This window comes from Thamnophis sirtalis, unplaced genomic scaffold (genome assembly GCF_051295495.1).
Source record: "Thamnophis sirtalis isolate CommonGarterSnake01/CBP01778 unplaced genomic scaffold, rThaSir2_p1.2 scaffold_3, whole genome shotgun sequence".
NCBI classification, from domain to species: domain Eukaryota; kingdom Metazoa; phylum Chordata; class Lepidosauria; order Squamata; family Natricidae; genus Thamnophis; species Thamnophis sirtalis.
The window spans coordinates 16,958,333-16,970,661 of NW_028261383.1; the positions used below are offsets into that span (position 1 = coordinate 16,958,333).

Consider the following 12,329-nt stretch of genomic DNA (forward strand, 5'->3'; position numbering starts at 1 on the left):
GGACTGCTCCTGCTTGACAAGGGCCAGAGTTCTCAACAACCACAAGACACAAGCTGTGTTTCCCAGAGAGCCTCCTGGTTCTCCTGACCGCCCGGCTGTTTCTGACAGGATTTGGCCCAGTTTGAGGCCTCCTCCAATCTCTGCCCAACCTTCATGGCGGCTATTCCTGAGGGACTTGAGTTCAAATCATCCAGGGATTTTTCTCGATCTCCACAGACGGTTTCTGGACAAGGAGAGGGAGAAGCTGCCACCTCTGAAGACGCCTTTGTCGGGCAGGGAGACATTGAGAAGGGCCTTTTTTCCCTACTCCCAAGCCCATCATCCCTGCCCTCTCCCCCTCAGAGCGCTTCTCTTTCCCGCCCTTTCTTCCATCCTGGCACTTTGCCCACCAGGGGGCGCCCTCTGCAAGGACAAGGGAACATCAGGCGATTCCCTATTGGACCAGTGGAGGGCGAACGTCACAGCTGACGTTCCAGAGGTGGCTGGGAAGGAAATGACAGCATAGTGGCTTGCCTCTCTAGGACGCAGCCCTCGCTCTCCTTAACCCCTGAGGCTCCGAAGGGGTCGGAGCGGCTGCGGGAGAGTCTGGCGGGGCAGATTCAGACGTGCACGGGGTGAGTTGGGAGCTCTTCCCTGGCAAAGGGAGGTGGAGGACGGGGAGACTCGCGCCTGGCCTTCCTCCAGGTTCAACCCCGGGTCCCATGGTTCCCAGCCTCCCTCTCCCTGCAGGGGGGAGCGGGGATCCCAGGAAGGCGGAATGGACCCCTTCCCTTACCGGTGTCCGGGGAAGAGCCCGAGTGGGGGGAGAGGAGGAGAGGCCTTCCGGAGGCCCAGCAGGAGAGGAGAGAAGCCGGGCGAGGAGGAGGCAGGATTCGAACCAGGCTCCCCGAGGGTCCGTTCCAGTCTCTGGAGGGGGAGAGAAGCGCTGCGGCCTCTTCAGCTGCCCCTTTCCCTGCCCTACTCGCGGGACCTCGGCCCTACGCTGGGATGAGCCGCTTGGGGCTCCGGGCAGGTTGGGTGAAGGTTGTTCAGTGGTTGAATTCCACTTTCTAATTCTTGGCTTTTCTTTTTCTTTCCATCTCAGATAAAGAAACTGGAAGCCATTTGTGGTCTTTGCACGGCAAAATAGCAATAGCAATAGCAGTAGACTTATATACCGCTTCATAGGGCTTTCAGCACTCTCTAAGCGGTTTACAGAGAGTCAGCATATCGCCCCCAACAACAATCCGGGTCCTCATTTTACCCACCTTGGAAGGATGGAAGGCTGAGTCAACCCTGAGCCGGTGAGATTTGAACCGCTGAACTGCTGATCTAGCAGTAGCCTGCAGTGCTGCATTTAACCACTGCGCCACCTCGGCTCATTACAAAGTTTATCTTGTGGGAGGAAAAAGAGCGGAATAACTTGCAGGGATCTGTCCTGGGGTACCAGGAATGGTCCCGTGAAGGAAAAGGCATCTGGAGACCCACCAGAGTCCTTGGACCCACCTGGAGTTGCTCTGCAGGACAGAGAAAGGATGGAGACACAACCTTTTGCCAAGGAGGGAAGCGGAAAAGGCCCTTCAGCTGCTCAGCCTGGGAAGGGAGGGGAGCTCTGGACAAGGACTGGGCAGAAGATCCTGGAGGAGGAAACCATCCTCCCTCCCGAAGTTCAGCCGCGGAATTTCATCCAATACCAGGAAGCTGAGGGTCCCCGAGGTCTTTGCAACCGACTCCATGACTTTTGTAGGCGATGGCTGAGACCGGAAAAGCACACCAAAACCCAGATGCTGGACTTGGTAGTTCTGGAGCAGCTCCTGGCTCTTCTTCCCCCAGAGATGGAGGGCTGGGTGCGGGAGTGTGGAGCAGAGACCAGCTCCCAGGCGGTGGCTCTGGCTGAAGGCTTCCTCCTGAGCCAGGCGGAGGAGCAGAAGGAGCAGGTCCAGTTGCAGGTGAGAGACTTTAGGGAGGTGAAAAAGGAATTAAAATATGTTTGAATACTTCACCCCGCCTTCCCAAACTTCTCTGAGATTCATAATACATGATGATGTTCCGCAAATTCTTGTAGGAGATGGTTCCATTGTTTTCTCACTCAACATCACTGATGGATTTGGGGGGCTTTGAGATTGCGTTCCTAATATAAGAATGCACTTTATGTTGTGTGGTGTATATTAATTCTGCTGCTTTTTCCCTTTCCCCTATTTGAAGTGCTGCACTGTGGAGATCAGAGATCCCGAGGGAAAGAAGAACCCATCAAATCCCCCTCAGGAGCTATTTTTCAACGGGATCCTTTGGGAAGATCAAAGTCTGGACACTGCAGGAGGTAATCAAAGATCCACCAATCACCCAGAAAGATCCCATTTGTCTCCTCCTCTTCTGTAGTATACCTCCTCTTATATTGTTAAATATGCATTTTGATATTATATTATCATTACAGAGAAACAGAGAATGAAGTTTTCTGCTTTTTACGATGGAGCTCAAACAGCGGTTGAACTTCCAAATCAAGTAAGAAAGAGAAAAGTTTTTAGATTTGTATTGTTCTTTCCTTCAGGAAGTGAAGCAGGTGTGCAGAATTCTCTCTCCTTCTATTCCCGCCCCCCCCCTTCTTCCTGGATTATTTTTGTATTCCTGTGTGACACGGACAGCATAATAGCAGGTTCAAGTTGTCCACCAGCTTAACTTCCTCTGTAGACTATTACTACAATGGATTGTCATTTCTACCCTCAGATTCTGTTTAGGAAATGTTTTTAATTAATCAGTCAGTCATTCCACTGACTAATTGTTCTCGCTGCCAGGAAATTTCTCTTTAGTTGTAGGTTAGTTCTGTCCTTGATTAATTTCCATCCATTGTTTTTCGTCCAACCTTTAGCTGCTTTGGAGAAAAAGTTGGCCTCCTCTTCTTTGTGGTAGCCTCTTAGATATTGCAACACTACTATCGTTGCATTCCTAGTTCTTTTTTTCATTAAACTGGGGATACACAATTCCAGCAACTGTTCTTTATATGCTTTTGGGGTGTTTTTTTTTTTGGCAAGTGTAGCCTACTGCTGACTCATGTTTAAGTGATTGTCCACTAGGATTCCAAGATCCCTGTTGCACTTTCTACTGTTGAGCCAGGTATCACCTATTCTATGCCTGTGCATTTAGTTTTGTTTTCCTAAATAAAGAACCTTACATTTCTCACCACTGATTCTCATTTTGTTAGATGGGGCCCAATCTGTCGACCCTTCTACATCTCAAGCTTACCTTATGGATTGTTGCTATTCCTGTCAATTAGTTCTTGTCTGCAAATGTGCTGAGTTTCTTTCTATCTCCTTGTCTAAATCATTGATGAAGATGAACAGATATTGTGAATCCTCATGTTCTCTTCTTTGTTCTGTGTTCAGGAGAGTCTGGTGTCCTTCGAGGAGGTGGCTGTGTATTTCTCTGAGGAGGAATGGTCTCAGCTGGATCCTGACCAAAAAGTACTCCATTCTGAAGTCATGCTTGAAAACCATAGGAACGTGGTCTCTCTCGGTAAGAGTTTTCTAGTCCCCAATCAGAGAGTTCAAGAAGACAGATTACAGTTAGTGTTGTTTTTTTTTATTAAAAATCACTGATCAAATATCGTCTCCTGGCAGAGAGAAGGGAAGGATCTGGCCTTCTCATATTCCAAGGAAGGAAAGCAATGTCTCTTTGCTTACATCACAGGTCCACAGGACTTTTTAAACTGGTGGCCAGTTCATGGTCCCTCAAACTATAGTGTGATCTGCCTAATGACCGGCTGAATGGGCCTGGCCAGGTGGTCTTGTGACTCGGTGGGCATGGCCGATTTAGTGGTCCATTTTACCTTTGTCCTTCGTAAGCCAGTCTTGCTCAAAGGCATCTATTTATTTAATAAGACCCCTCCCTGAATGGAAAAAGTGCGCAAACTTTCTTGCCTCTTGCCTAACTCCATACAGCAGCTTTAGGTTCCTTAAAATAGGCCATTAACAAAAGAATTAAACAAACAGGATTTCCTTCCAAATAACTCCTGATCATATGTTTCAGATGACCACACAATAAACCAGACTGAGAACTGCACCAATTAAGACGGTAACTGAAAGCCCCAGATTTGGGAAGGAGAACTGCTCTAAAAGCCATTAACGTTGCATTTACAATACAATACAATTTCTCTGAATGCACCATATAACTATGTAAATTCATTTGTGATGAATTTAACCCATGAAATGACCTTTTGTGACTACTTCCAGCAATATTAATCTGCATTTCCTACTTTTATTTAAAACACAGATTTCGAATTATATAAACCCCATTGAGATTGTCTGTAGGCAGACAAACACAAACCCCACCGATTTGCTCTCTCTTTCTCACACACACCTCAATCTGCTTTGAAAGGTAAATATTATATATCTAGAAAAGGTTAGGGACAGAAGCATCCAGTTACCCTGCGACAATTTAGCAAGCCATCAGTTCCTTTGCCTGTTTGCTGCATTTGCAGAAAATATAGGGCTAAAGTAGTGAGAGATCATGTGAGATCAGTAGCTCAAAATCTCACAGTACTGATCTCATGTGATCTTGCACTATAGTACATTAGGCCTGTTCCCTGCTAACTGAGGCCTATATCAAATCTGGCCGAAGAGCCCTTGCAATCTGATGAGACTTTGGGGCGGTGAAATTGCCTATCTTTAAGCCTCCCAATCTTTTCAGTCTCAGCATGAAGAGCGTTTACAAGCCAATGGGAGGCTTCAAGCAAAGGATTTTGCCCCAAAGTTTCAGTTCTTATAGCTCTCTGCTGAAATTACCCCACCCCGACATATCTTAAATTTTCTCTAAATTCCTTCTAGGATGATCTTCCTGATTATTCCTTAACTCAAAACTGACTTTGAGTGGGATTTGAATATATATAGATAATTGTAAAGAAAGAGATATTTTCTTAATATGTTCAATGTTTTCATGACTCATGAATTTAAGAAATCATCATGTCTATATCACAGCAGCGTAGGCATCCAAATACAACATGATGGAATTTTGGAAAAATTCAGAAGAAAATTTGTTGACTTTCTATAGTTTGACCTTGTTATCATTTTCATTTCTCTTTTCCTTTGAAGGTAATAATGGGCAGGAGAATCAAGATTCCTGTGAACTGTTCCCAGTGATCAATGCTAAGGATGAAAAAGAGAAATTTGGAATTCAAATGGAATTAGAAAGCCATGAGAGAAACCAGTCATATAATTGGAATCAGGAAAGCTCATCTTCCACCGATACCCAACAAGAAAAAATAAGGAAAAAATATATTGCCAAAAGTGAGAAGCTAATCAAAGATAAATTACATGTAAACGAACACTATTTAACTCAAAACAAAGGAGAAGATGCTATAAGACACAACAGACAAAATTGCAATGAGACATTTATTCTTTCTATTGGAAATAACTTCCTTAGATCTCAAAAAATGATTCACACAAAAAAGGATCCTTATAAATGTTTGGAATCTGGAAAACATTTTAGAACAACTAGGCAACTTACTTCCCATGAAAATATTCATACTGGGGGGAAACAGTGTTCAGAAGCCCACGCAACCCAGTCCCTCCAAGCAGCAGGAGAGAAACCATATAAATGCATGGAGTGTGGGAAAACCTTTATTCATAGCAATGGACTTAGAAATCACAAAATGATCCACACAGGAGAGAAACCATATAAATGCATGGAGTGTGGAAAAACCTTTGTTCTGAGAAGTAGACTTACTATCCACAAAAAGATCCACACAGGGGAAAAGCCATTTAAATGCATGGAGTGTGGAAAGACCTTTGCTCAAAGAGGTAATCTTACTTCCCATAAGATGATCCACACAGGAGAGAAGTCATTTAAATGCATGGAGTGTGGAAAGACTTTTGCTCAAAGAAGTAATCTTACTGCCCATAAAAAGATCCACTTAGAAGAGAAACCATTTAAATGCATGGAGTGTGGAAAAACATTTGTTCAAAGAGGTAAACTTACTTCCCATAAGATGATCCACACAGGAGAGAAGCCATTTAAATGCATGGAGTGTGGAAAGACCTTTGCTCAGAGATATAAACTTATTACCCATAAGATGATCCACACAGAGGAGAAGCCATGTAAATGCATGGAGTGTGGAAAGACCTTTGTTCTGAGAAGTAGACTTACTATCCACAAAAAGATCCACACAGGAGAAAAGCCATTTAAATGCATGGAGTGTGGAAAGACATTTGCTCAAAGAGGTAATCTTACTTCCCATAAGATGATCCACACAGGAGAGAAGTCATTTAAATGCATGGAGTGTGGAAAGACTTTTGCTCAAAGAAGTAATCTTACTGCCCATAAAAAGATCCACTTAGAAGAGAAACCATTTAAATGCATGGAGTGTGGAAAAACATTTGCTCAAAAAGGTAAACTTACTTCCCATAAGATGATCCACACAGGAGAGAAGCCATTTAAATGCATGGAGTGTGGAAAGACCTTTGCTCATAGATATAAACTTATTACCCATAAGATGATCCACACAGAGGAGAAGCCATGTAAATGCATGGAGTGTGGAAAGACCTTTGCTCAAAGACGTAATCTTGCTTCCCATAAAAAGGTCCACTCAGAAGGGAAAACATTTAAGTGCATGGAGTGTGGAAAGACCTTTGCTCAATGCAGTTATCTTGCTTCCCATAAAAAGATCCACTCAGAAGAGAAACCATTTAAATGCATGAAGTGTGGAAAGACTTTTACTAAGAGCAATGCTCTTACTTCTCATAACAGAATCCACACAGGAGAGAAGCCATATAAATGCATGGAATGTGGAAAGAACTTTGCTCAGAATTATTATCTTACTACTCATAAAAGGATTCACACTCGGGAGAAAGTATCTAGCAATAGCAATTCTACTTTAGACTTATACACCACTTCACAAAGCTTTATAGCAGTCTTTGAGCAGTTTACAAAGTCAGCATATTGTCCCCAGCAATCTGGGTCCTCATTTTACTGACTTGAAAAAGATTAAAGGTTGAATCAACCATGGTCAGATCAAACTCCTGGCTGTGGGTAATTAGTTTGTAGTACTGCATTCTAACTTCTGACCCACCATGTCTATAGATCTGCCTTTCCACCCTGCTTCATATTATTTAATGCAAGTAATAAATGAGAAACACAACGATAAGGATAATTGGGTTATAAAGTGATGCAAATGTCAGTGTTCCAAGGAATGCACTCATTGAAAACAGAACTCCAAGGCAGGTAGGTACCTCAAAGAACAGATTATTGGACACTTTATATTGGCATAACTGGTGAAAACCGACTCTGAATTTTCCCATGGCTTTTTCCTGGTTAAAATCAAGTTTCCCTTTCACTGTTCAATCCAGGTCCTGCCCAGTTTCTTAATTACTTGCTCCTCCTCTGCCCTTCCACCTGAATGAATGCCCTTGGTTCCCACAGGAAAACTTTACTGTTTTGGCTACAAAACTCCATCTAACTATTTTACCCCTCCCACCATTTGTGTGGCAACCCTGAAGCCTCCAAGATTGCTTTGGCCAGATTCACTTCGGGGTTGACAGCTGAATTAGAAAATTGAACTGATGGGCTCTTTCTTCTAATTTTGTGGTGATCTTACCTTCTTCATGTTGCCCATCTGTGAACCTACACAATCTTATCAATACAATTAAAGTGATGTCTGCAGGACTGGACACCGTATTCAAATTGGGGACTGACTAAAGCCCTATGTAGCGAGTTAGGACCTTCTTTTTCTTGATGGCGATACTTCTGGTAAGGCATCCTAGGATTTTGTTTCACAGCCTTCACAGCTGCCTGTTCACATTGTTTACTCGTTTTGCAGATATCATTTTTTCACTGCAATGGTAACTTCACACAATTATGTGAAAAAAGTGCTGCTTTAATAGTTCTAGTGTTCTGGAAATATGGATACCTTTGCATCTCTTCTGACCTTTGTCCAAACATGGATTGTTGAAGCAAGTAGTTTTATTAAGGGAAAGCAGCAGTGGGGACATATGGATGCATATTAAGTTTCCTTAAATAGCCAGCCTACTGGCCAACTCAGTCCTTGATTTTGCAATAATTTATTTATTACGTAACCATTTGAAGTTACAATAGTAATACCTTCCTCCCTCCCTCCCTCCTTTCCTTCCTTGTCCCAAATTAGAGATACTCCAGAAGTTCGGAATGAAAACCTCTACAGTGTGCTAACATTGCAAATGATCAATCAAAAAGGAAGCCCTTTGAAAATCATAGGGGTCCAACTAACGTGAAATTAAGAATTGCTTCAGAAAACTACTTCAGTCCTTTCTGATGAAACACCCAGAAATGGGAATGGGAATTTTCTCGGATAGGAAGATACAAAAAATAATCAACCTGCCAATAAAGGAGAAAATGTGTCACTCATGGTTGAAATGAGGGGTCCTTGGTGCTCTCTGAGCTAGATTTTTTTGGTTGCCGACCTTTCATTACCCAAAACTCAGGAACATCATCAGTGCACCTATCAGCTTCAGAGGGTACCAAGGACCCCTCAATTCAACTTGTATCTGCTGTGTCAAATTAAGATCTGAGTCAACCAGTACGAATGCAGAAACAGGGAACCTTTTTCGGTTGGTCCAAGACCTGTTGTGATGGAATAATGAGAAATGTCAATGTAGATTTTGTGCAAAAAGCTTCAGGTTGAACAATTTGTCTTTCAAACAAGGGGTCAGAATGAACAGAAGCTGAGAAAATGCATGGGTAAAATATATTTTTCTAGCGTTAGGGCCTTATATTTATCCTTTTATGGTGTGCTAGGGGCTAGAAAAAAAGATAAAGGTAACTTAAAAGAAAATTAATGGTGTGCTTACTGTTCTGACCCCCTCCATCCATCCAGTAACGAAAGCCGAGACATGCTTAATGAGAATGTCCTTTAATAACAAGACCAAACTCTCGGTGGCTGAAAGCCAAGTAAACAAACAGATAAAGACCTTGGCAGCAAGTCCGACAAACCTTGGCAGCAATTCAAACAAATTCTGGCAGCAATCCAGCCTGCCAAGTTAGTTTCTCTTTAGTCCAAGCATTGACTTCTGCAAGAAGGGCGTGGCACAAGCAGTCTCTTTTATAGTCTGAAGAGGAGCCTAATGGCCATCAGCTGAGCGCAATTACCTCCTGTAATTATGTAGTTGTTCTTGACGCCGAGTAGCTCTTTGACGGCGTGCATCCTGGAACAACTCAATGTTGGTTTCTGGATCACTCTCCCTTGTCTCCTCCCCACTGATCCAAGGCTTAGGCGCCACCTAGTGGCCAACCAGTCTCTCTGCGCCCTGCTCGGAATCGGAACCCTGTCCAGGGTCCTCCACATCCTCCAGGGCCGACTCATAGGGCCCCTCACTGTCGGAGTCTGGTGGCAACTCCAACGGCTCCTGCTGGGCCACAACAGGTTACTACCGCATTTTCCCCAAAATAAGACCTATTCCAAAAATAAGCCATAGCGTGATTTTTCATAGTGCTTGCAACATAAACCCTATCTGCAAATCAAGCTGTAGTTCAGCCCTAGTTCATCAGTGGGTGGGTGAGTGTTGGCCAGCACAGGTGGCTACATGTGCAGGGGCCAATGGTGTTCAGAAGTACCTGTAGCCCGTGCAGCCAAGTCCCTCCAAGCAGCAAATGGAGGCAGAGGTGTCTCAGTGAGGACCTAATCTATCCCACCATCTGTCTTTACATGTGAGCGTGCAGTGGAGCTGGAGGACGAGGTTGGATAGTGGGGTTGAGAGCGCAGGGATCGCGGCAAGGCGTCATCCCTGTGCTACCTCTTGCCTCACCTCACGGCAGCAACACCAGCAGAAACACGGGTTTGGAGGAAGCATGCGATCCAGTCCACAACAGCGCCTGGGCTCTGGTAGTGGGCCCGTTTCATCCTTTTCCTGGGAGTGTCTTGGCACAGCGTCTCCTTGATTGTCCTTCCCCTCCCCTGCAGTTCCCACGAAGGGAGAGGGGAGAGAGAGAGAGAGGTGGGGGGAACAAACTGAAAGGGCACCCGGCCTCACAGCACTATGCTTTGATTTGCATGCTGCGTCTCCTGAGATTCTTCGTGGAAAGGCGAGTGAGCCCCTTATCATTAGCTGCTGAATGGAGGGCTAGGCTGGGCTGAACCAAAGACCGGGTGAGAAACTAAGTGGCTCACCTGCCTCGCCACGAGACCTCTTGAGTGACACATTGTGCAAGTGTAAAAGCCTCTCCTTCCAAGTCAGCAGCAGCGCCTGAATAAAGAAGTGCCACAAGTCCGGTTGCCCTTTGTGTTTGTTGCCCCCTTTTTGTGAAGTGTTTCAATACTAGGTGTTATAAAGATCACATCCAGGACAATAGCAGCTGCGCCTTCTCCCTAAACATGTTGGGATGTGATCTGAATAAGACACGGCTTGCCCTGCTTTTGAAACACTTCCTGACTCTCTCCCAAAGTGTGTTTGCAGCAGCTGCCTGAAATGTGCTTGCAGTGGCTGCTGTATACTAAGTGGTCGGTTCCCTGCCTCTGCCTACTGCCAGTGCCCAGGATTGTCAAGAGGATTATTAAGTGCTGGAACAAGACTAATATGCGGCCCCTCACCTACACATGGACACACGTTTCTATTTTTCCTTCCATTTTTGAGCTCCAGATTTTTGAGATGACATTTCATAACCATTCATAAACTGAAATAAAACATAAAATATATTCATAAATGAAATGAAACTGAATTTGCCAACTTAAATTACCGTATTTTTCGGAGTATAAGATGCACTGGAGTATAAGACGCACCAAGGTTTTGAAGAAGCATTTTTTTAAAAAAAAGTATGTAGGTAGATTGATGGATAGAGAGGGAGAGAAAGAAATAGAGGTAGGTAGGGAGAGAGAGTAGTTAGGTAGGTAGGTAGATAAAGGGATAGAGAGAAATAGAGAGAGATAGGGTGGGTAGGTATGTAGGTAGAGGGATAGAGAGAGAGAAATAGAGATGGAGAAAAACAGTAGATAGGTATGGAGAGAGAGTAGGTAGGTTGGTAGGTAGAGGGATATATATAGAGAGAGAAATAGAGAAATCAGTACATAGGGAGAGAGAGAGAAAGTAGTTAGGTCGGTAGGTATATAAAGGGAAAGAGAAAGAGAAATACAGTAGGTAGGTAGGGAGAGAGACAGAGTAGGTAGGTACTGTAGGTAGAGGGATAGAGAGAGAGAAATAGAGATAGAGAAAAAAAGTAGGTAGGTGTTTCTGCTGGCACAGCACTTGATCAATGTAATTCTCATCAATCAAAGAACTTTTGGAAAGGAAAAAAAAATTTGCACTCTGCAAACCTCCCCCAAACAACTCATTTTTTACAAAAATGGGCCCATTTTTTTCTTCCCAAAAAAAGCATGAATAGCCTGGGGGGGGGGGCTTGCAGAGTGCTCGGGGGTTAGCAAAACTGAACAAAAAACGGGCCCATTTTTTGACAAAAAAATTGCATGCATAGCCTTATGGAGGCTTATAGAGTGCTATTGGGGGCTGGGGGAGCAAAAAAATGGCCCCTTTTTTTGCTCTTTTCTGCCCTCCCCAGCCCCAAGGAGGTCTCTGGAAGCCTCCATAAGTGTATGCACGGCCATTTTGGTGAAGGGAGCGGAGTTTTGGGAGGCAAGAAATGCTGTATTCGGTGTTTAAGACACACCCAGATTTTCAGCCTCTTTTTTGAGGAAAAAAGGTGCGTTTTATACTCTGAAAAATACGGTAATAAGTAATGAAATTAAAATTCAATAAATTACATAAATAACTTCACTGAGTTTCAGATTAATAAAGGCTATGTCATACAATGCAGTTTTGCTATATACACTGTCAGCCTCTGTTTTGCTGCTTGCTTTTCGGCTGCCATTGAAACGCAGAGGGAGGGCATAGTATTTGGGTGAGGGAAATAATCTGTACAGGAGGACTGTTAATTGGAAGTTGTTCTCACCATTCGTTTGCGCATGTGGAAGGAGGGGAGTTTCCCGCCAAGGCCAACTGTCCGGCATACCCACCTGATGATGCTTTTTGAAGATGTCTCCCACCTGACAGCTGTGGTTATATACGATTGGACTATGGACTGGGGTACCAAGGGGAAGGGGATGAATATTGATATCTAATGCTTTCGCGCCTTTTTACTCAGATCCAGCTTTGCTTAGCTTCTCATTACTTATAATCAGTAAAAGTACACTTAATTCTGCAAAATGGAGTTGAGTGGTTTCTTTCTTGGTTATTAAGTGAAGGAGCTGTGACACACACAAAATATAAATAGCTAACCTTTTTGTCCTCACCTACCGTAAGTGTGCATGTGACAGAGCACCTGCCTGCCCAGACCCATAATACAATTCACCCCATCCCATGCGCATGCATGCACAACCCCCCATGCATGTGCGTCCCCCA

At 44.1% G+C, this 12,329-nt stretch overlaps 1 protein-coding gene across 1 annotated transcript; it reads left to right on the forward strand.

The window, feature by feature from the left end:
* The first annotated feature begins 1,389 nt into the window (after positions 1–1,389).
* On the forward strand, positions 1,390–7,114 carry LOC148047305 (uncharacterized). The gene is made up of 5 exons (XM_087711586.1): positions 1,390–1,928; positions 2,185–2,299; positions 2,414–2,481; positions 3,360–3,489; positions 5,064–7,114. Exons 1-5 carry the CDS (start codon positions 1,515–1,517, stop codon positions 6,941–6,943), a joined length of 2,607 nt encoding a protein of 868 aa, XP_087567712.1. The 5' UTR covers positions 1,390–1,514; the 3' UTR covers positions 6,944–7,114.
* The last annotated feature ends 5,215 nt before the right edge of the window (positions 7,115–12,329 follow it).

What these genes read in the sequence shown, in the direction of transcription:
- LOC148047305 (XM_087711586.1), top strand. Translation starts at nt 1,515, where the DNA reads ATGGAGACACAACCTTTTGCCAAGGAGGGAAGCGGAAAAGGCCCTTCA. An exon ending in CGGTTGAACTTCCAAATCAA is followed by an intron (nt 2,482 to 3,359) that starts GTAAGAAAGAGA and finishes TTCTGTGTTCAG; the next exon opens with GAGAGTCTGGTGTCCTTCGA. An exon ending in TAGGAACGTGGTCTCTCTCG is followed by an intron (nt 3,490 to 5,063) that starts GTAAGAGTTTTC and finishes TTTCCTTTGAAG; the next exon opens with GTAATAATGGGCAGGAGAAT.